Source organism: Sminthopsis crassicaudata, chromosome 3 (assembly GCF_048593235.1).
Source record: "Sminthopsis crassicaudata isolate SCR6 chromosome 3, ASM4859323v1, whole genome shotgun sequence".
In the NCBI taxonomy this organism is placed as follows: domain Eukaryota; kingdom Metazoa; phylum Chordata; class Mammalia; order Dasyuromorphia; family Dasyuridae; genus Sminthopsis; species Sminthopsis crassicaudata.
Window position 1 is genome coordinate 318,648,376 of NC_133619.1, and position 25,411 is coordinate 318,673,786.

At 33.9% G+C, this 25,411-nt stretch overlaps 1 protein-coding gene across 2 annotated transcripts in view; it reads right to left on the bottom strand.

The window, feature by feature from the left end:
• Positions 1 to 3,805: 3,805 nt before the first annotated feature.
• LOC141561508 (cell surface glycoprotein CD200 receptor 1-like) overlaps positions 3,806 to 25,411 on the bottom strand; it is a 35,093-nt gene continuing 13,487 nt past the window's right edge. Inside the window, exons 2-8 of one of the 2 annotated variants that reach the window (XM_074301191.1) lie at positions 13,532 to 13,615; positions 12,487 to 12,801; positions 12,125 to 12,376; positions 11,852 to 11,880; positions 6,298 to 6,394; positions 5,488 to 5,527; positions 3,806 to 4,255 (exon numbers count right to left, since the gene is read on the bottom strand). In XM_074301191.1, the coding sequence (XP_074157292.1) occupies positions 4,186 to 4,255; positions 5,488 to 5,527; positions 6,298 to 6,394; positions 11,852 to 11,880; positions 12,125 to 12,376; positions 12,487 to 12,801; positions 13,532 to 13,615 (887 nt within the window). In that variant the 3' untranslated portion in view covers positions 3,806 to 4,185. The remainder of the gene's footprint in view (positions 4,256 to 5,487; positions 5,528 to 6,297; positions 6,395 to 11,851; positions 11,881 to 12,124; positions 12,377 to 12,486; positions 12,802 to 13,531; positions 13,616 to 25,411) is intronic. The other variant, XM_074301192.1, reaches the window with a different exon arrangement.

Sequence of the window (25,411 nt, forward strand, 5' to 3'; positions counted from 1 at the left end):
GTTTGGAAAACTTCCGATAGGAAATATCCAGAAGGCATTTGGTAAAATCTGGTCAGAAAAAATATTAAATCTAGATTTATATTTTTGGAAGTAATTTGAATAAAAATGATAATTTAACCTATGGAAACTAATTAGATGAGAGACAGATAGGCAAAGACAAAGACACACATAGAGAATAGAGAGAGAGGACTACCCAGAAAGAGTTGTTAGGAGTAGAACCTGGATAAAGGTCCAATAATGAGAAACTGAGAAAGAAAACCAAGAAAGCCATGTCACAAAAACCACCAAAAAGACAGAATCTACAGAAAAATGTGCTCATCAACAACATCAATCCTTCAAATAGGTCAAGAATAATGAAGACAAATGAAAGATCATCATTTTTAGCAATTAGAACATTATTGGTAACCTTAGAAAGAACAGTTTCAGCCAAGAAGTAGGGTAACAAGACAGATTTCAAAGGAGTAAAAAGTGATGGGAACTGAATAAATGGAGCCACTGTGTAGAAAGGCCTTCTAGAAGTAAATTTTTATAGAGCAGTAGCTGAAGAGAATTATACTTTTAATGCTATGTGAGGTAGTGTCACAAGTGAAATTGATTTAAGTCTGAGAAAGTAAAATGAGAGCAAATTAATTTATTAGCAAGGCTAGCAGTTGCACAATAAATTGGATCCAAGGCCCCTCAGTTGGCAACCTGGACACTGAATGATAGATAACAAAATTTTCTTATAGCTTATAATGAGGATTAAATTAGGTTACATAACCTTGAGCAATAAGGGCACTTATTCTTTTGGATTGGTCAAAGTATGACAAAATCAAAAGGTACTAACCATAAATTGTACCATTATTTCCCAGAACATTTGGCAATTAATGCTATTTAATTTCCTAAAATTATATGGACAAAGTTTTTACAAAAATATAATACTTTAAGTTACAAAATGAATGCTGTTCACAACATGGAATTGGTCTGGTTCTTTCATCAATTTATGAAGAAAATAAAACATAGTCCCTGTTTACCTCAAACTTGTTCAGATAATATTGATGTAGAACATCACATCAAAGATACATTCAATTTACACAGATGATTAGGTATTTCTCCATCTAATTTGTATCAGTCAAATGTTTCAGCTCACAAGCTCAACTTTATTCTGCTTTAGTCTCTTAATTCTATTTCCATCTAATGAATAACCTCAGATAAAGTATTTTCCTTTAACACAGTCACCAAATAATAATAATTATTATTATTATCATTATAATTATCCTGTGTGAATTGGAGAACTGCAGATAGGTAATCAGATCAATTAATTACACTAATTAAATGATTTCTCTTAATGCTATGAACAAACAATAATGTATTTGCCTCTAGATATGTCAAGTGGTACATAAAGAATATAGCACTGTTGGGAATATAGCACTTTTTAAGAAAATATTCCATAGTGAATTGATCAGGAAAACTAAAGGGCAAGGCTGAAAAGAAAGACAGCAGATCTATAGAATGTTATCACTCTCAGTGATGGGAAGAAGATAGAAAGGGGATAAGCTCTTATTAAGTACCTACTATATGCTAGTTACTGTGCTAAGCATCTTACAATTGTCATCTTTTTGCTCCTCAAAAGGAACAATCAATACAGGGTGACAATTTAAATTGAATCTGTAATTTGGAAAATTCATTTTTCTGAAATGACATTTTCATCACAACACTCTCCTGCTTGAAAACATAGTCCCTATTACCTCTGATATCAAATTTCAAAGAATGAATGAAAAACCTTTGTTAAAAATACCAAGTTATTATAGTAATTACCATTGTTGTTGTGGTTGTTATATCTAACATTTCTATAGAACTTTAAAATCTGGAGCAGGGAGCAGGAAATGTTGAACATTTATTAGATGCCAAGGGTTAGTGATACAAATAAAATAGATGAAAGCTTCTGCTCTCAAGGACCCTTCCTCAAATTAGAGAAGACAGCACTTATAGGAGAGTTATTCAACTAAAAAGTAGATGGAAAAACCCAAAGGTCCTAGCCTAGTAACTATAAGCAGGGATATGATGGTAAATACTTTACAACCAACTCTCTAAGGGGGGGGGGAGGGAATATAATCTGGACACACTTTTGAATTTAATCTGCATTATTAACATTTTCTCCATCACTTTCTTAAATCTAAATAATTAACAAATAAACCAGCCCCTGATTTGTAGCATTTGCTAATTGCCAAGGTGTAGATTTTGCAATGAATATTTGACAATAGGTAGTCTGAAGTTCAATGCTTCAGCACACCCTAGTCAGAGAATGATAGCAACTTCAGGAGTCTTTACAATCCAACCCAGTGTCTAAAAGTGGGTTGACAACATTGAGAAAGGGAAATTGTACTTATGGGTCAAAATAAAAGGAGTTCCCTTTTTAAGATAGGGATGATGAATAGGAGGAAAAGAGATGATTTGGGAAGGGTTCATTGTTTAGTGAAGAGGAGAAAGGGGGAAGTGACATTGGTGGAAAAAGTTGGAAATGGGCTTCAGAGTATGAGAAGAGATTTGGGCCATTCTAGGTGCTAGTTCCATCTAGGAACCACCAGATTAATCTGAGACTAGGGTACATTGCTGGTGGGAGCAGGGAAAATATAAAAAAAAAATCTACATAATTCTTGTTTAAATTCTTTCTTCGCTATTCCTCCAAACACAACTTTCATTTCAAGAGTCAGTTTCTGAGCCCCTCAAAAACATGTCATGCTCATTCTTGCCCATGTTCATTCCTTTATGATATTCTCCTTGACTGTAAGTCTCCCTTTCTCCTCTTCACTGATCTAAATGCTGCTCATCTAAATGCTGATATGTTCACATACCATCTTCTCTATGAAACTTTCCTTGACTATTCTAGTCTTCTTTGATCTTCATGATGCAGTGACAAGAATCCTGGACTTGCAATCAGAAAATCTGAATTTGAATTCTAATGTTGCCAGTTACTGAGCAACTAGGCTGCTCAGTGGATAAAACACTGGTCCTGGAGTTAGGAAAACTCATCCTTCCGAGTTCAAAGCAAGCCTCAGATATTTCCTAGCTGTGTGATTCTGACCAAGTCACTTCACCTGTTGGCCTTATTCCTCATCCATAAAAAGAGCCAGAGAAGGAAATGACTACTCTAGTATCTTTGTCCCAAATGAGATCAAGAAGAATCAGATATGACTAAGCAATAACAGTTGTCAATTAATAGTAACTTTGGGCAAGTGACTTCTTTATGAGACTTACCTGTAAAATGAAGGAATTGTGCTACATTATCTATACAAAATTCTAAGTTCCTAGAGTATACAAAGCCTATGTCATACAATTTGGTAATTGCTGATAAATAATTATGAATTATCCCATACTATTTACTATAGCTCCATGGATATTGCCATTCTCTCCTCAATTAAACTGTAAATTCCTTAAAAGAAAGGGTCACATATTTCTATTTTTTTCTAACTCTCCTATAGCACCTAGATTATTGCTGAAAATACTGAAAATATTTGATAAGTATTTGTAGATCAACCTTCATATTAATTAGTATAGTATTTTTTACTACATGATTCAAGGTGGTATAATGTTCTTATTTCCATATTATCATATCATTAAATCAAATCAAGTTTTTAATGCTCACAAAGATCATGGCCTCATGATACCAAACATTGTGTGTATGCAGGTGTGGGTATATACACATATACATATTCACATGTATGTACACATATATAGATATAATGTGTATACATTTTATTTATAACTACTCAAAAAAGGCAATAATCTAGAAATGACTAAATTAATGGCTAAATAAATAAATGATTAAATAAATGGTTCAATATTTTATTATGTTAGCTAAGAATATGAATTTGATTAGTCGAGTAAAGGGGAATTAGGAAGTATGAGTGCTGGAATGTCTCTGTAATCCATCAGCTTATAAAATCAACAACTGGTGGCCACTGAGTTTCCCAAAATCTCACTATCAGTGACTATTAGGAAATGTGACCTTTCTTTCAGTCTCTGATGTTGAGAGGTGTCAGAAGAGAGTCTTCTATTCCCCAGAAATTCCAGGAGATGACAAGCAGCAGTGAGTTTCTATTGCAGCAGTGGGTTTCTATTGCACCAGGATTAATCTGTCCTAACTGGTAAATCCTGCTTGGAATTCCAACCCAAAGTTTTCACTTTATGAAGTTGTAAAAATCTTCACCTCAGTCCTACTATCATAGAGGGGATTGCTCTTCTCTGTGTAGCTGGCATATGGCTCCACTTCATCCTAATTTCATATAGAAATCAGAGTTAAAACCTCAAATACAAAGACCAAAAAGTAATTACAGAAACTTGCCCTATTATTCTATTAAGGCCAAACTACTTAAAGATATCCATTACTCTCAAGTCCATATACAATTCAAGTTATGGATCTCATAGGTAAACAAACAGAAACAAAGAGATGTTCCTTCCATTCACTGGACACACATTTTTAGAGTATCTCCAATCTGCATGGCATATGTATGCTACAGAACTCTTAAAGAAGCATACTATTTATATAGGTTATCATGGTTAGAGAAGGTCTTGAACTAAAACTTGGTCTAGAATGATGGGTAAGATTTGAATAGTTAGGGCAGAAGGGGAAAGGCACACATAGTGCTTCATAAGTATTTGTTTATTTGACCCTCAACAAAGACTTGAGAGAAATCTTATAATGAAAATAGCCTGCCTACAGTACAGATATTTTTGGAGTTAGTGATAGATAAAACTGAATAGGTATAGATGGGCCCAGATTGTAGGGAATTTTGAAAGCCACATGAGGAGCTTGGATTTTATTCTGTAGGCAATGGAGATTAATAACATGTAGTGACATAATAAAATGAATGATTAGCCAGATTAAAATAGGAAAAACTAAAACAAATCAGAACAAGAAGTTAAAGATATGAAATGACTGAACATGTATCTATCATAGACAGCAAATTATAGTCACTTGACACTATGTTTAAAGATTATTGTAATATTACAAGTTGAAGCAATGATGGATTTTATTTAAATAGATAAAATATGAATGAAAAAGAAGCAGTAGATAAGAGACATTTTAAAAGAAAAATAATAATTGAAATTTGATGACTATTACTAAGGAATGTCTCAAGTTTTAGGCCTTGGTGACTATAAGAAAGGTAATACTATTAACTGAAGTCAAAGCCAAAGTCAAAGTCAAAGTAGGTAGGGTTTGAAGAAGATTAGAAAAGAAAGGATAAGTTCATTTCCCCCAATGATTTTGAGAATTTGGAAAAATATCAAATTTTGTGTACTTGAATATGAAACAAGGTGGATTTCAGTTCAGCTTGGATTGAGGTCTGCCTAAAGGTTGACTATAATAAACAAATTGGATCAGTCCAAAGTGATTAAAACAAAATGTGCTGTTTTCATACAAAACACCAATCTTAACATAAGACAATCAGCCTGAAAGATTAAAGAAAGGAAAAAGATTCACAGAAATTTCCCTCTTTATCTTACCTCTCCAGTTCCTGAAGTAGCTTCTGGTTTAGGGCATTTCCTGTAAACAAACAAACAAACAAATATATTTGTGTGTGGATGTGGATATGAGGGTGTATAAACAAAGTAAGCAAGAATGACTACAGTAAATCTCTATTTAGGTTTCAGGATGAGAAGCACTTAATTCCTGATCCTGTGCTGTCTTCCTACACTTGCTGTAATAGAAATGAGATTTTCTAAGACAAAAGGAAAAAAAAAAAAAAAACAAGCAACGAATATCTAGTCAGCTAACAGCAGTCCCTGAATGCTACTCTTGGGTATATTCACAGATCTCAGTTCAGGAAGAGCTTAATAAAAGCAGGAAAGTTGGAACATTCACACCAAGGATGTGGGAGATGGGTCATATCATGCGCTTTATTTCAAAATAAGAAGGGAAGGTTATTAACACCTATCTGAACTAAATGAAGATTATACATGATGGCATCTCTTCTTTGTATATATGAGGCATTGCTATAATTAACTTTCCAGCACAGATTATCAGTAGACATCCTTTTTTTCTAGGCCCCAAAACCCTGCATGACTGAATTCACCATGCTTTTACCCTATTTCCCATAATATCTTTATCCCTGAAATTTCCTCTGATTTCTCCATCAGCTAATAAAATTCCTTCCTTCATTTAACATTCAGTCTCCCAAATCTATTTTTTCCATGAAATCTTTCCTGATTAAATGGAATAAAGTAGCTTGCCCTCCCTAAAGTTATTCATATTAACCAAATCTGCCTTTTCTCTACTAAAATGTAAAAAAGACATTAAAAAATATTAAGCAATACCTGCACCAACTGGATTTCTTATAAAAAACCAATCCCACCACGATGCACAAAGGAAAAACAGAAAGGATCCAAAATAAATATTTTGAAGTCTGGAAACCTTTAAATAAAGATATAGATAATGTTTTAAGAATGTCAAGAATAGTTTTTTGTGACATCTTACCAACCTAAAAGTTCTCGGGAATTTTATTATGAAGTTGATTTATCAATAACATTTATAGCCTCATTGGATTCTTTAATCCACATTAGCTTTTCAGCTCTGTTCTTTATACATGATTGTCACCTCCTATTTCCATGTCTTTGCATAAGCATTTCCATTTCCTCTCACCTCTACATCATAAAATTCTTCTCTTCCTTTGAGATCTAGCTTCTTCTACATGTTCTAGATGAAAGCTTTCCTGATCTCCTCAACTGCTAACACATTTCTTCACTCACTCAATCAGTAAAATTTATTAAGCACCTACTATGTGCCAGACACTGTGCTACACATTTCTCCAACTACCTTTTAACTAACTACTTAGTATTTATTTGCATTTATTCTCTTTATTTTAGAACTCTTGTCTTGACCATTAGGATGTAAGCTCCTAAGGAGTAAAAGTTACTGCTTTCTTTATATTTGTATCTCAAAACCTAAAACCGTATCTGGAATAAAATAAGTGTTTAATAAATGCATGTAGATTGTTTGATTGATTCTAGGTTTATCATTTCCTTTTTGGTATCCTCATTATTTCTTTTTTAATATATTTTTATTTTCCCCTGTTACATGCAAAACAATTTTTTTTACATTTGTTTTTAAGTTTTTCAGTTCCAGAGTCTCTCCCTTCCTCCCCATACCACCCAATGAGAAGGCTCATGTGAAGTTGTACAAAACATTTCCATAAAACTCATGTTGCAATAGAAAACAGATTCCCCTCCCCCTCAAAAAAAAACTTTAAGGAAAAAAATAGTATGCTTTAGTCTGTATTCAGGGCTTAATATTTTCTTATGGTACCATTTAGAATCCTTACTGATGCAGAGAACTCAGCAGTTTGTAGCTGGACCAAATGAATGGTGAATTACTGATGCTGAGAATGAAACTAGAGAGTTTTCAGGAACACTAATATCTATGCTAATTAATAATTAACTATTAATTAACTAATAGCACTTATAAGCTACCCAAGATGAACCAGGTACCACTTACTAAAATTCGGAAATAAAAGCAGTATATAAAGTAATTGAGGGGGATAAAAAAATTCTGAGAATTGTAATGTTCATCCAATGTGGAATTTCCTTCCACAACTTACTTCATAAGACCCACAGAGCTTCCAAAAGCACAAAGAAGGTAAATAACTTGCTTAGGATCACATGGCTATTGTCAAAGACAATACTGGAATCCAAATCCTTCTGATTCCAAGTTCAGTATCTTCTGTGATGCCATGCTGTTTTATATTCAAAACAATATAAAGATTTAAAGCGGAGGGGGGAAGCAGACCTACCTAACAATTAGAGATGAACAAAATAAAATGAACTCCTTTTTTCTATGTATAATTCTGTATCCCTGGAAAGGGTCAAGGAGACTCTAGGTGATTTTGTCTCAGGGATATTGCAGAAAGGAGCATTGCATAAAATACTAGACTTCATCGTGGTTGGAAACATTATAAAACATTCTTGTATTCAACTATATAAAGCAATTCTGGTTTTTGGGAAGTGTGAACAGTAAAGGCTTGCCAGATAGTAACAGCATAATTCTCTGACTTGCTGAGCTCTGCTCTGGGAAAAGAGAATGCATAAAGCAGGTAGCAGTTCGTAAGCTTTGTATGTCTATGTCACAAGGAAGGACATGCTGGTGATAATAAAACATGTATCATAGAATTCTGAAGTAGGTTTCAAAGGGTTCAAAGCCTCCTGGTTTCCATGGCTTCCTTTACAACTTCCTGGTCATTTAAGGACATAAAAAGTTCCATTCATGCAGAGGTGGCTCACTCCACTTAAGAAATACCACAGAAATCACATATCCTGCCCTGCCCATATCCAAATGCCTTTCTGAAATCCAGGTATGTTATCTCTACAGTAGTCCTCCATTCTAACAATATAATAATTTTGCTGACTAGATGTGTTTCCATATGGGGATATAGGAAAAGTCACATCAATATAAGCTCTGTATCTCTATATTTTTGTAGCATATTCCTTCCATATTAGGGCAAAGTAAACCACCTTTTGTTAAATGCTCTAGGACATGACTTGTCTCATTTCATCATCAAATCCAACCTGATTTAATAAGGTCTTGGTGTAAGGCCACCCCCAACACCGTAATCTGCTCTTTAAGCAAAGACTGGATGACCATTTAGTCAGATATCTTAGAGAAAGATTCTTCTCTAGGTACAGACTACTAATTTCCTTAAGTTCTTTCTCTCTCTGAGATTCTGTGATTGTGTTGATTAATGTACTATCTTCTACCTGGAGGATTAGATGTAGAAGTCAGATTGCCCTTATCAGCCACAAGGAGGCCATCTAGTGGCTGGCTTCAGACTTGTGGCCTTGGTTTTGATCTAATTAATGTGTTTAGTCTTGTCTGGAGGAAGGATCTCAGTTAAAAGTTTTGAAGCTCCGTCACTGTGTTGACTAATAATGAACTTTCAGTCTGCTAAAATACTATGGATGTTTTCATAAAAACTGTTGTCTATACACATCTCCCCTTTCTTTGTGTGTTTTTTAGCCCATCGGTTGTAATTTACATTTATTCCTATTAAATTACATTTTATTAAATATAATCTGTTGTTTCAACCTTTTTGGATCCCAGTTCAACCATCCCATGTATTTATTATGCCAACTAATTTTGTGATATTTGCACAACTGATTATTGTGTCTCTATCCATGTCATTAATAATGAACAGAAAAAGAAAAAGGATGGAACTATTCAACACTGGTTCAGTCTATTAGTTTCCTTAAGTTCTTTTTCTCCCACCTTGTACTCATTCTTTAAATTACCATGCTTTGAACCAATTCATGGTTTCTACCTAACTGTGCTATCATCATGTCCATGACTCTTCATCTTATACAAAAAGAAATGTCAAGAGATATTTAAATGCTTTTCTGAAATTCTCTTTTACTACATTTACAGTAGTCCTCTGACCCATCAATAGAATAATCTCATTGTTGTTTTTCAGTCGTTTCAGTCAATCTTTATAACAACTTTTGGGATTGTCTTAGCAAAGATTTGCCCTTTTCCTTCTCTAGATTATTTTACAGATGAGGAAACTGAGGCAAAAGGGTTAGAGTGATTTGCCCAGAGTCATCAGCTAAGAAGTTTCAGAAGCCAGATTTGAACTCAGCTCTTCCTGATTTCAGGATAAAGGATACTTTATCCACTGTGCTCACTTCCCCAAAAAAGGAAAAGAGGGCTCAGTCTCTTTCCCTGGTACAGTGACTAATGCAGCACAGAGCAGAGCCAGAGCTCCAGCCATGGCTGCAATTTGGGACTTGCCTCTTTCTTGTCTTCTGCAAGGAGCATTCCCTGAGGTCTATGTCCTTACTATCTTTGACACTGAAATGGAAAGTTAGCAGGGAAAGCTGGCACCATGGGGCACGGCTAGGCTGGCCACTCTCTTATCCCAACACTGGTGCTTCTCCACTAGCAGCCCAAACAGCTTTGGGAACCTAAGAAGCGAAGGAATAAAGCCCTTCTGTCCCAGTGGGCCCATCAGCCTTATGGGGAACAACAAAGATCTGAGTAAGGAGAGGCATAACCAGAGAGAGTTGGCCAAGATGAACTGTGAGGTTAGAGGGGGGCCAGGTATGGCCAATAGAATCACTGCTTTTGGTGATCCTGAATGTTCTGCCAAGACCAAGGAGGGGTGACCAAGATGGATAGGTCATAGTGGAGAGTTCTGACAAAGGGTAACCCACTAGAGAAGAAAATGGCAACTACTACAGTATTTCTGCCAAGAAAAATCCACAGACATTGTGGCATGCTATGGTCCATGGGGTCACAAAGAGTCTGACATAACTGAACAATTGAACTACAATAAAGTGTCATCTACCAGCATTTTTTTTTACATTTCCCCTAATTTAAGCATATACTTTTAGCAAGAAAGACTTCCACAAGAGGTCTATAGAGATTGAAGACTTCCATTCCAACATTATGTTGTCTCTATTAAGGTGACCTATAAAAGGAACTGATCAGCTATTTCCAGTATCTGGCTAAGCCATCTATAGTATATTCTTTCCATGAGACTGATTTTGCTTGTTCCTTCTTATTGATCTTCATCAAATGTTTTTCACCAATTGTTTTCAATTATTTCTGCAAATTTCCATACAGATTTGCATTTTATTTAAGAATGCAATCTTTCTGTACATTCCATTTAATCTATTATCCTCAACATTTTATTTTCACTCACTTTATATAGCTGAATTATTGCCAAATATTGATTTTTATCTACATAATATCTCTTGTATGAATGTCCTCTCCACACACACAGCTACCACCATGGTTTAGACCATCATAACTTCTCACCTGGACTATTGAAATAGTCCTCCTCCTAAGTGTTCCCCCTCAAGTCTCTCCCTATTCCAAACAATCCTCCATATAACTGCCAAAATTATTTTCCTGTAAAAAGATTTGACCACATTACTCCCTCCAATACAATCTAGTGATACTCTCTTACTTCTAGGATTAAATGAGTTTTTTAAAGTTTTCACAATCAAGCCCTATCTTATCTATCCAGTTTTCTTATGCATTACTCCTCTCCATACATTCATTGCTTAGACTTACTTAGCTATTTGCTGATGTCCCTCACTCATGAAATTTCATCTCTCCTTCTCAGTGCCGTTATTCTGGCTCTCCCCACTGCTGGGAATGGTCTAGCTCTTCACCTCTGCCTCTTGGAATTGAAGGCTTCATTTCTCTACTCAAGTTCCACTTTCTCAAAGAGGCCTTTCCTAGTGTTTCTCTTTCCTTCCTTGGTTGTTAATATTTTCCCCTCCTATGATATTTGTTTGGTCTTTTAATTTGATAGGTCTTTTAATATGCTGATATATGTACATGTTGATTCATTAAAATGAGTTATTTGAACAGAGGGACAGTTTCACTTTGTCTTTATATCTGAAATTCCTAGCACAATGTCTATCTATACTAGAGATTTAATATATGATTATTTGATGATTTCATAGATACACATTTATGTTGAAACATCTATGCATGTATGAATGTGTTCAAACATATATCTATATATGTGTATATATATACATATATATTCCATTAATGTAATCCATTCATGAGTCACAACCCATAACATCTTAGTGATAACCATGAGTTCATATTTACCTGCTTTTAATTGAAGTCTCTATTGATTAAACTATCCAAAACATTGACACGAGGGCATGAATTTGATTTTTGTGTATTTTCCTGATTATCTCTTGTGCATTATTCAGCATCCCCTCTCCTTTTCTCCTTATGTTACAACTGCTGCTCTCTATGGTATCAGGGCTAGTTATTTTAAGTGAGCAGTCTTACATGTCACCTTCAATTCTCAGTTTAATACTCCCTCAGTCAAATCAAGCAAATAGGTTTTTCCCTCACCCTGCTTAAATGAGTTCCTTTTGTTTTACCTGTAAAAGGAGAATACATAGAAAATAAAACTAACCATCAATGCCAGAGGAATGAAAGAAGAAAAGATTTATTCCATTTATCCCACTATTTTTGTTCTATTTAGTCATTTTTCACTTGATATTGAGATAGCTTTAAATATACAGTTCTTATACCCCTTAGAATACCACGTTTCTCTCCTAATATTATTTCTCTAGAAGAGTGAACAGTGAACCAAACACAGTATAAGAGAGAAATGCTACTTACTATGGACTTCATGGTTTATGTACAGAGTCCTGTTCCCAGTCAAATGGGAAATAAAGCAGCTGATATTAGATGCATTGAAGCTATTCCGGGTACAAGTGCTTTTCACAGTCACTGTCCTGTTATCATGAATTTTCTCCTCAGTGAAGCAGTCTCCTTTTGGTACCCAGGAGATCTGAGCAGCCGGCTTCCCAGCTGCAGCCTTGCATACAACAGTCCCATTTTCCTCCTCAGACAGGTTTACAGGAGGAGGCACTACAGGAGAGGAAGAGAGATTTAGAGAGATCTGGTGGTTTTCAGCAAGTTACCTGTTTTCCAGTCCTGGACCTGGTTGCCCATAAGATCCTGCTGAAGCTGAACCTTACCTAATACATTGAGGTGATAGAGAGATCGAAAATTCCCATCAGGTGTTACAAGATCACATTGATAATATCCCTCATGATGAATAGTCACTGGCTCTATCTGAAGGCTGAAGTTCCTCTCAGGTCCAGATTTCCAGTTTATTCTAGTACCAGAGCAGTTTGTTTCCTTAGTGATATTGTAATTTTTGTAAGCTATGATACAGGAAGTTTTGTCTCCGGGGAATATGGTCCATGTGATCATTACAAATTCTTTTGCTGAGCAATGTAAGCAGGAGAGAACAGCACAGGTATCCATCTGTACAGACACTGTACTGGTAGCTGGACATAAAAACAAGAGATTAGTGAAGGCATTTCTGAAGCAGATCCTCCCCCAATATCCCACATGAGGCAGTACTTGCTCCTGATCTCACTCCCAGCACTGTCAACTTACACATCATGGTGTGAACACTTAAAAAATAATCACAAAGTGAATTGAGGAAGAGCAAAGAGTTGGGACCCCAGCAAATGATTTTTCTCCCCAGCACAGTTGATAAATCAGGCAATGAGGTATTAAGGCATTAAAAGAAGCACAAAGACATGTCCAGGTATTAGACCTTCCTCTAAAGGAGTTCACCCTGACAAAATTAAAAGGGCAGCTGGTCTTAGTTAGATGATTATCCATGGCTAGAGGAGAGAGAAAGGTGGAAGGTATGGAGGAAGGAAGGAATTGGAAGAAATTCCCCCCTCTCAATCCAACTTTTCAAGCCATGGAGTCTTGCATCAGAAGTAATTGACCAATAGGAGATACTGAATCCATTAAACACAGGAATGGAGAAGAGAAGGGCAGGAAGCACCTTTAAGGAAAAGTAGCCTGGATAGCTGAGAACTGAGAGTGATGAAAAGGAATAGACCTAGTAATTAATACAAGCTGAAAGCCCCATCTTCCAACAGACACTATGCCCAAGAGAGCAGCAACATATGGACTCCTTGAGAAGACAAAGGACATAGGAACTGCTGCACTGCCTGTGTATGCTCTCCCTGCCATAATTATTGAGGAAAAAAACATTACCATTGGTGTGACATTGTTGGGACACCTGAGCAGCTGGCATGTTTGCTGATGGAACTTGAGTCTCTGCTTCTGTGCTTTTATATTCTAAAAGGGAGAAAATACACATTGATACATCTTATTGAATCTGAAACTCTTTTATTTTCATAACTTCCAGACTATTTTTGAATGGAGCTGCCAATGAGGTGATAGAAATAAAAGAAACAGCCCTAAAAAAATGTAATGCCAGAGAAACTGAGGCAAGATAGAGATTAAAGTGTTTTTAATATTTTATTTGGATTTCTGAAAGGGAGAGATTTTCTGGAAACCAAAGGATCCATTTTGGTCCCAGAGCTGATGTTTTAAAGCATTCAGCCTCAGCATCAGCATCAGCACTGAATGTGAGATTCCAGAGGTCAGGAAGACAAAAGGGTGGAGTCAGAACACTGGTAAACATGGGAATTTCCATGAACGAATCATCAGTCTGGTTCTGACAGGAGGGGGGGGGGGTGAGGACCATAAATTCTGATAAACTGGGAGTGAAGGGGATAGTCCATTAGAGATAGAAAGTCTGGAAGTTAGAGATAGAGGATGCCAATTAGGTATCTGAGATAGGACATCTGGAGTTTTATCTTTTGGGATTCCAGAGTGGCCAGATCTCCACAGCCCTAATTAGCTCAGTCCTAATAAACAAGAAAGGGGGGGTGCAACCAGGGGGATTGAGGCAAATCAATTCAAGGAATTGAGGCAGAATAATTTAGGGAAACTGAGACAGTACAATAAAAGGAAACTGTGGCACAACAAAAACATCTCAAAGTCCACAAAATGTGTCAATTGTCTTTTTACTCTTGGCCTAGTGTTCTATTCATTGTGCCACCTAGCTGTTCCCAATTGATGAAGATATAACTTGATATTTCTCTCTTTTCAGAGACTTGAAACAAACCTAGCAGACATGAGACAAGTGATTCTGGCAAATATCAATTCTTCATAGTAATTTCTCTGATTGTAGAAAACATCTCCCAAAGCACAGTCAACTTCAATTTTACAAAATCATAGAATACTACAGCTGAATAGATATAAAATACATAGAATACTACCTAAAGAAACCCTCAGAAATCAACTAATTAAACCCATTCATTTTATTCAGTTTTCTATTGGTTGACTTATAGGTTTCTCTAAAGTAAATTCTCAGAAGTAAATTCCTTCAGGGCAAGAACAAATTTTCAGTTTATCTTCCTATCCCAAAGTCTAGAACAGTGCTTTACATAGGATAGGTGAATATTAAATTCTTGATGACTGCTTCATTACACATATAAAATATATTTTGATTGGATAAATGCTACTTTTTTCCTAGGAGACTCAGTATAAGATTCTGATATTAGTTGTTCAGTCATTGCATTAGTGTCTGATTTTTTATGACCCTATTTAGAAGCTCTTGGCAAAGATACTAAAATGGTTTGCCATTTTCTTCTCCAGCTCATTTCACATTTGAGGAAATTAAAGCAAAGGTTAAGTGACTTTCTCAGGATCATATTTCTAGAAAATGTCTGAGGCAAGATTTGAACTTTATTCTTCTTCCTAACTCCAGGGCTAGCACTCTATCCACTGTGTCACCTAGCTGCTCCATGGTCCTGATATAAAAACATTAATTTTGAGGAATATTTTACATCATATTTATAATATACATATATACTACAGTTTGTTCAGTTATTCCCTTATGATTAGACGCATGGATTGTTTCTCATTTTTTCTTTTCTTTTTTCTTTTTTTGCTATTATGAACATTGCTATTAATTTTTTTATAAAAATATATCTCTTGTCAATAAAACAGGATATTAGGGTATAGTCCTAGTAGTAGAATCACTAGAATAAAAGTTATGAGCAGTTTTGTAGTTAGTTCTTTTTTGTATAATGCCATATTCCTTTCCAAAAGAGATTGAATCAGTAGTACTAGTGCTTGTAGTGCTCATAACTTTTATTCTAGTGATTACCTATTATAGAATGTTTAATAAAATTCTGGTGTATGAAAGTGATGGAATACTATTGTGTAACAATATTATAACACTAATCATATGTGAAAGCAGCTACTCTAATCAATATGATTTACAACAATTTCAAAGGAATTATGATTAAAAATGCTATCTATCTCTAGAGAGGACTGATTAATTCTAAATGATATTAAAACATATTTTATCACCTTTTTTCTTTTTTCACCTTACAAAATGGCTAAAGAAAAATATATTTTTCATGACTTCATATGTATAATGGTTATCATATTTCTTGTCTTTTAAATGCTTGGGAGAGAGGGTGGATAGAGGGAGAAAATTTGGAAGTGAAAATATTTTGTTTAATTCTTAATTTGAAATAAATTTAATTGACTCAGATGGAAATTGAAATAGATATGGCTGCATTTTGTTCTAAAGTCAATATTATGTTTTTGTTTGTTTGTTTCTTTTAATAATAAACAAACAAAAGACACCTAAGGATCTTAATTCCCTGTTCCTTGCAAGTGCTTATATAAATGATAAATAAAGCTACACACACACACACACACACACACACACACACACACACATGCATTTTGATAATCAGAGGCCTTTAAAATAAAGTATTTGAGCCAACCCTTAAGGTTTCCAAGGAGTGAAAGTGAGGAGACATAATTATAGGCAGTAATTAGTAATTTTTTGGAATATTACATCTGATATTTTTCATTCTTTTGGAATTAAGAATTTAAGAAATCTTGAAAATCAATCTCTGTATAGTTCTAAAATTGTATTACCTTCAGCACAAAGTTATTTAGTCAAATTGAACTGTTTTTCTCAACATATTCTTAAGTGGTATTCTTCTTTATTTATATGATGCTTCCATTATAATCACTGATGAGGCTAGATTGTTACAGAAATGCTGAATCTATTTCTTTCTGAAGTTAAGAATTGTATTTATCAAATTTTCCTTACATGTGTATTTTGCCACTATTAAACTCTATATTTATGTAGGAGATGTGTCCCAAAGGATGGCTGCTTCCATTGGTTCTAGGGTTGATTCTGTGGATCTGCACTCCTAACATGATAGGAAGTGTTGGGGGGGGGGAGTATCATAGTTATTACTTTACACAATTGTGAAGAAATTCTATATCTCTAATTGTCGGTATCTTTTTTTGCTCCTTTAAATGTTATATAAACATTTTTTCTTTGTGCTTCACTTAAAATCATACAGCATAGTTAGAGTTGAAAGAGACTTTTGAAATAATATAGTCTAACTTTCTATTTTGCAGATGCAGGAAGTATCCCAGAAAGATTAAATGACTTGCCCTAAATCATATAATTTTAATTTTTAGAACTAAAGCAAGAAAATATATCTCACAACTCTGGTTCAGTTTTCTTTTTCACTCTAATTTGTGAATTCCTTTTAGCTTAAGTTTAATTATTTTTTAGTCATGTAATTATTGAGGCTGTTTTGGTACAATGGAAAAAGAACTGAATTTGGGACCAGAGAATTGAGTTTGATTCCAGTTCTATTACTTATTGTGTGGTTTGGGGCAAATTATGTAAAATTTCAAGACTTTAATTCCTTTACTGTAATGAGGGGATCAAACAAATGGACTTCTAATCCTTTCAACTTCTAAACATATGATCCATTTTGTCTATCAATTTAGCAAATATATTTTATGTTAATATATGTTATATATTATAATAGATATAAATAGTACATTACATATCTCTGTTTATATATTATAGAAATATGTATTACTATAACATATATCAATATTACGTTATATATCAATGTCATTAATATATTAATATCTTTAATTCTCTAGAACTTTCTTCTAATGGTTGCTTTGAAAATTACTTAAAAATCCCTGCAGTTAAAAATACATATCAGAAATATTAGCCCTTTGCAATTATGATGTTCAAAAACAAAACCACAACACCAAACACTAGTTTCTCAAAAACAGATATAGTTGCTTCATCTAAGACAAAATCATAAGAAGTATAATCACTTTCTTATTTTAGTACTATTGAAACCTCTGACTCACTTTGAACACTAAAATTTTCCTTTCCAAAATTTTCATTACCATATACCTAGATGAGAGCATTCCACCCACATTATAGACCTTGGACAGGCATGACTCTGCAAAACCTGACAATGCAAAAACTTCCATAATTGGGGTGCTTCACATCATGGAAAACGGTTATCAGAAATAGCACATCGCTTCTTTATGAGTCACTTGTTAATCTGTGTAAATACAATAAAGTTCCAGAAAACCCCACTTTCAATATTTTCTCAAAACTAACCACTGATCCAGTAACGGGTACTAATTGAAATTGCAGCGTTGATTATTCTGGCTTATTATTATGTGACTAGAGTTTTATTACTTAAGTTTGTTTGTTTTTTTTTTTTCTTCTATTTGCCGGGAAGAGTAGGTGGAGGAAGCTAGACCAATCTCAGAAGATTTCTACCTATGACAATTACCCTCACTGCTTTTTGATCAACTTACAGGTAATTATGGAGAAGGCTTTATGAGGAAGAACTAAGCACCTAGGTTATTATAAATTAAGATGAGAATTTTGACTATCCAGAATCCTTCATTTTGTCCCCAAATTTTGGAGAACAAAAGCAAAGATTTAAACTCAAAATCTGAGGCCCTAACTTGCTTTTTAAAAAATAATTATTATAACAATTATTATAACAAGGTTATAATCTCTTCCTATATTTTTCTGAAGAAAGTGAGAAATAACATTTTTTTCCTTTTAAAACTCTCCTCTGACACAGGTCTTTTTAGGTGTCCATATAGGTCACTAAACTTCATTACATTTTATTTGTCCAAGTATATCTGGACACGATTACCTTATTGTATCTTTATCAATTTTTAAAAGGTTACTTGAGATTTTTAAATATAAAGAATTTAGGACAGACTTCCAACTCCATTCTGCTTGTCTGAGACCCTTCTTTCTGCTCTCTTTTGTGCTTTAAAAATGTTTCAATGAAGTTCTCTATCCCAACCCCACTACTATCCTCCTTAGCCTTCAGTCATTAGTCAAACATTTAATTCAATTAACCATATTCATTTCAATCAAACTGAGCTATCCTACTCCTTTATTGTGGTATTCTGATAAAATTCATTATTTCCAATTATTTGCCAATTATAAAAAAAATTACATTGCTCTGGTATATTCTAAATATACCTCCTCTTTTGGGTCAACTACTATGAAATTTAACTACCATTGCTTTCCTGACATCTACATCATTTAGAGGAAGTTAAAACCTCAGGCCAAATCCTAGGAAGATTTTTAAAAATCATCTTAAGTTCTTTGTCCTGGACATTGGTCACTGATTCCAGTGATGCATGATACTTCATTAAATTATTCCAGACAGATAATTTAGAATTACTTTTGTATTCACTCATACACTTTTATAAAATAATACAAATCAATATCACTTTCTGCTTATGATCTATGGGATATACAAATTTTAAAAGAAATGTAAGCTTCATAAGTGCCAATTTTGTGTGTTGTGTCAGAGTCTTTGAGAGCCTATTTTGGGTGTCTTTTTTTCTGTCAAAGATACTGGAGTGGTTTGGAATTTCCTTCTATAGCTCATTTTACAGATGAAGAAATTGAGGCAAACAGAATTAAATGACTTGTCCAATGTCATCCAGCTAATAAGTATCTGAGGTCAGATTTCAACTCAGGTCTTTCTGACTCCATCCTTGGCTCTCTATGTGCTGGGTCTAACAATTTTGTATAATTTGTTATTAATATAAGGATTTTTTTTCCAGTTTGTGATATCACCAAGTCCATTTTTACTGCTTTGGTTAGTTATTTACAAGTGTTAAATTATCTAATTCAACGCTTTCTGAATAAATTATCATTCATAAATCAATAAATTATCATTCATTGTGGTTAACAATTTTAGCATAAGCTACATTTCTAATAAGGTCTCAGCTTGAATACCCATTCTTCTGGCTCCTTCAGCTCAGTGGTCCTATACCTCAGAATCAGTGATTTAGTAGAAAAATGTTTTGATTTAAATGTTGAAGGACCTGGTGCAATTCTGTTTGCTGTTTGCTGGTTACCTCTGTTACCTTAGAAAAATAACAACTCTTCTGGCTCTCAGTTTTCAGTTTTTCTTGTTTACAAAGTAAGATGATTGAACTAAATAATTTCTAAGGTCTTCTCTGTCTCTAAACCTATGAACTTATTGCTTTCCCTTTCTAGAAGTTCTGGATTGCCTTTTTAAAAACTTGTTTTTATTGCTGCATCATGTCTTATGGGAGAATGGATAAACAAGTTTTCCTTACTTATAACAAAGAAAAAGAATTAAGAAAAATAATACTCAACAATGAACCAGTCTGAAAGTGTATACAACATTCAGTTCTGCTAGTCCCCTTCCTTTCTAATGGAAGAAGGAAGATAGTCTTAATTTTCTATTCTCTGGGACCATTAGTGATTTTTTTATTTATTTACTCAGAGGCAGTTTCCTTTGAAAAGTCTTTCCTTTATATAATTGTAGCCATTTTAGGAACTTTAAGGTAGGCTTAATTTACAACAATTCATATAAATCTTCCCATTTCTAAATTTCTCATATTTGTCATTTCTTATAGCTCAACAATATTCTAATATATTCCTAGACCACAGTTTTTCCAGCTATCCTTTAAGTGATGGACAACTAGTTTATTTCTGGTTGAACTCGATTTTAAAAACCAGAATAACATAATAGTATTATGTATCCAAAATGTTTTTTATTCTTCCACTCAAAATTTCTCTTTTCACTTGAAGAGATAAGAAAACTTGGAGCAAGGCCTTTATCTTTTATACTCACAATTTAAAAGATCAATTTAAAATGCCTTTAAATATTGAAGTGGATTTCTTTACATCTACCATCTTTTTATTGTCTGTAAAACAACTGGTAATAATTCAGCTGTTATCCATTCTTCTTTTATCCTTGGCAAAGAGGAATAATGTTCATGATTAGCATTTTAATTTGAATTCCTAAGGAGTCGTTAACTTGCAAGACTTCCTTACAAAAATTTGATGCTAAGTATGATACCAAGGAATAGATGCCTTCTAACTATGTGGCTTTGGGAAAAATGCATAATCTCTTTTTGTTTTCAATTGTCTCATTTATAAAGTACAAAAAAATCAATACTTTATCTGTCTGAAAGCAGAGGACTGAGCCTGGTGATTTTTAGAGGTGTCTTTTAGAATCAAGAATTTTACAATTCTATCATGGAATTTGACCAGTAAGTAAATGTTACATAAGCTGGCACTTTTTTATTATTATTTTTTATTAATTGTATAATTATAACATTTTTTGACAGTACATATGAATAGGTAGTTTTTTACAACATTATCCCTTGTGCTCCCTTCTGTTCTGAATTTTTCCCCTCCTTCCCTCCACCCCCTCCCCTAGATGGCAGGCATTCCCATACATATTAAATATGTTATAGTATATCCTAGGTACAATATATATATATGTATATATATATATATATATATATATATATGTGCAGAACCGAATTTTTTTGTTGTTGTTATTGCAAAGGAAGAATTGGATTCGGAAGGTAAAAATAACCTGGGAAGAAAAACAAAAAATGCTGACAGTTTACACTCATTTCCCAGTGTTCCTTTTCTGGGTGTAGCTGATTCTGTCCATCATTGATCAATTGGAATTGGATTAAGCTGGCACTTTTAATGGTTAGCATTGGGGAGTTTATTGTCTGATGACAAAGATAATATATTGAATTTATGCAATAGCATAAACTTAAATTCTGGTTTTTAGTGATCAGTCCCTAGAAATGCCCTCATCATGCACCCTGGAGTGATTTCTTCTTTCATGGCACTACTAGGGGAAATGGGCTACATCTATGGATGTAATATTGTTAGAGTTCTGTTGCCTGCTACCATTAATGGTTTCTTATTTACTCAGAGGTCAGCTTCCTTTGAGGGCTTTTTTCTTTTGCATGTTATAGTCATATAAGGAACTGCATCTACATATAGGTTTACATACTAGATCAAGATGTTTCACCTGCTTTTTGGGAGTTTGCCATATTAACACCGAAAAATCAAACGCAGCATTTGCCTATCTACCACAGGAGAACATGGGCATCCACATGGATGGGATCAATAATCTACAGAAATATTTAACCATTACTCTGTCCATGTTCTGGCTGCCACAAAAAAAAAAAAATTGGATTAAACATAATCTCTCCTCTTCAAGTTAAATATTTAACTGCTTTTTTGACTCAAAAACAGAATCTAAAAACATCAAGTGAATTCTAAAAGATTCAAATAAATTATGAAAATTTCCAGATTTTAAATACCTAAAGGTCAGGGACTGTCTTTTGCTTCTTTTTGTATCCTCAACACTTAGCACAGTGTAAGGCACATAGTAGGCTCTTAATAAATGTTTATTGGTTGATTTTTGTCTTCATAAAAAACAAATATCTGAATGGGTAAGTACAATTTTTCAATTTTCCTCAAGATATTTTAAAAGTAGTGAGCCAGGGTTACAGACTATTGATTATTGGGTTTTTTTCCTCATTGATTTTTCCAATTACCATTCTTCTTTTTTTGTTGTTGTTGTTTTCAGTCATTTCAATCATCTTCAACTTTTTATGACCCTATTTGGGGTTTTCTTGGCAAAGACACTAGAGTGTTTTGCCATGTCCTTCTCCAGTTCATTTACAGATAATCAAACTGAGGCAAAGTTTTATGTAAGTGTCTGAGGCCAAATTTGAACTCAATTAAGATGAATCTTCCAAACTCCAGGGGTTTGGACTCTATGCACTGAGTCATCTAGCTCAATTATTCCTTTTTTTCTTTTCCCAAATAGATCATCATTAGACAGCATCTGCTTCTTTTTAAACAAAAATTCCAGTTAGCCATTTTCAGTGAATAATTAGAAATATTTGAAATGTAGTAATAAAGCACTATGGACTAAGTGATAAGTGGAAAAAAAGAAGTGCTGGAGACATTCTCTTAATTCTACTCATCAGACATGAAATTGAATTAACACAATTCAATTACTATGAACTATAGTGGGCTCATTTTTAAATGAAAAATAATGCTTATCAACTTGTATATATTCAATGAGGGATTATTATGTATGTGACATATAATACCTTCCAAAACATTACATAAAGACTAAAATGCCATAAAATCATAAAACACACTTTTTCTAAATTCTCTAATCTCTGAGATCTTATCTCAAATTACTAGTAAATTTTGGATGAGATCTTAATCAGTGAAGCAAAATCCAGGAAACTCAAACACTACATTAAAGCAAACTTTATTTTGTAACAATGTACCATTGATATTTTCTGGACATTCTCACAATTTTTCAGTGCAAACATGTACTCTGACTCAAGTGCAGTAGCTAGGGAAGCTGTAATCTAAATTTGCACTTGAGTATTCAAAATATAAACCTTAAAATTGCTTCAAAAGCCTAATGAAAAATGTGGACAAACCATTTTCCAGACAAGCATAATCTACCCATAACCATATGATAAACACGTTCCAAGTCAATAATAAAAAGAAATGCAAATTTAAACAACACTAAGGTTTTACTGCACCCCCTCCAAAGTTGTAAAAAAAAAAATACTAAAAAAGTGAAAACTATTAATGCTGTAGGTGCTATGAGAAGAAAGACAAATATATGCTATTGGTAGAACTGAATTGGTCCAACTAATTGGAATAATAATTTGAGATTACTCAAGATCTAGCATCTTAGGCTCATATTTTTTGGTGTGTAGTCAATAGAAAAGCAAGAAAGAAAGGAAAAGAGAGAGGGAGAGGAGAGAAGGAAGGAGGGAGGGAAGGAAAGAAAGGAAAGAAACAAAGAAAGAGGATAAAAGGAGAAAGAAAGAAAGGAGGGAAGGAGAGAGGGAGAGGGAGAGAGGGAAGGAGGAAGGGAGAGAAGGAGGGAAGGAGGGAGGGGAGGAGGAAGGGAGGAAGGAAGGAAGAAAGAAAGAAAGGAAAAAAAGGAAGAAAAAAGGAAGGAAGAAGAGAAAAAGAAAATAAATTGGATGTCTGTCAATTGGAGAATGCCTTTAAAAATCTGTGGTATATGAATTAAACAACAAGCATCATTATATTTACATGTAACAAAAAAGTGAATGTAATTTTAAAAAATCATACAGTAGGAAATGGAAAATATGACAAATTCAAAGAAACATGATATGTATATATGAAGATTGGTAAACATTATTTTTCATTTTAAAAATAAGATCACTATAGTACATAGATTAATTGAATTGTGTAAATTCAGTTTCATGTATGATGAGCAGAACTAAGAAAAGAGAAATTCTCCAAAGAAACATGTGTAATTAATAATCTAAAGGAACCAGAAGAATAGCATACACAATGACTACGGAAAATTAATGTCAAGATAACTAAAGTAAGCTGACTTCTAAGTAATTGAAAATAACAACGATGATCCCAGTGAAAAGATAATCACAAATACACACACACACACACACACACACACACATCCTTCCATCCTTTGAGAAGACAGGCACAGAATTATCAGTGTTAGTCAAGAGAATTAAATAACTGTGCCTTCTATGTACCATGCACTGCTAAGAGCAGGGTATACAAAGAAAGACAAAATCTAGTCCTGCCTGCAGGGAGCTCATAAAGTAATAGGGAGAGAACCTGAAAAAAAAAAACTACATATAAACAAGGTAAATATATAGGATATGTTGAAAATAATCAACAGAGGGAAGAAACTAGAATTAAGTAGAATTGGGAAAGGCTTCCAATAGAAGATAGGATTTTAGATGGGACTTGGAGGAAATTAAAAAGCCAATAGGAAGAGATAAGGAAGAACCAATGAAAATATCAGGAGTTAGATGTAGTATCTTGTTTAAGGCATAGCAAGAAAGTCAATGTTGTTAAATTACTTGAGAATATAAGGAGATATAGGGTATAAGAAGATTAGAAAATTGGGGGAGGAAGTTATAAAGGGTTTTGATTGTCAAATAGACAATTTTAAATTTGATTATGGAGATGATGGGAAGTCAGTGGACTTCTTGAGAAGGAGAGTGACATGATCTGCTATAGGAAAATCACTTTGACTGCTTTGTGGAGAGTAGACTGGAGTAATAGGAAACTTGTGACAGGAAGATCAGTAAGCTAGAAATTGCAATAGTCCAAAAGTGAGATGCCATGATCCTACACCCAAATTATGGTGGTTAGTGTCAGAGAAGAGAAGGGGGGTTTTGTGAGAGACACTACAAAAATAAATTCAACAGATAATAGATTGGATATGGGAGGTAATTGTTGTCCTGGACAATAATAGAGAAATTTGAAAAAATGGAAGGTTTGGAGGAAAAGATAACAAGCTAAATTTTAATATGTTAAATTTAAGATGTCTACAGAAAATCCAGTTGGAGATGTCCAATAGGCAGTTAGAGATACAAGAATGAGGATCTGCAGAAAGGTCAGGAAAAATATATTTGAGAATCATCAGCAAAGAGATGATCATCGAATTCATAAGAGCTAATGAGATTACCAACTGAAATAAGATAGATGAAGAAGATAAAAGAGCTCAGAGTAGAATTATGAAGACAAAATTTTGTATATAGTGTCAGATATAGTCACTGCAGATATAATCACATTTATTGTTTTTGCTTAACAATATTCTTTGTTATAAGGAAAGGATCAATTTTGGGATGGGGAGGTGGGATGTAGGACAGGACATTTCCATATCTAGAAATGACTGTGGCATAAAAACAAAAGGTAACAATAAGATTGATTCCAAACAAATAAGATAAATTAAAGAAAACTTTCACTGAACATTTTTAATTTCTTCTTAACATTTATATTCTCTAAATCTCTAAACCTGAGAAGGTAGGGAAAAATTTCCTGGTACCATTTTAAACTCTAAGATGAGCTACAAAGAA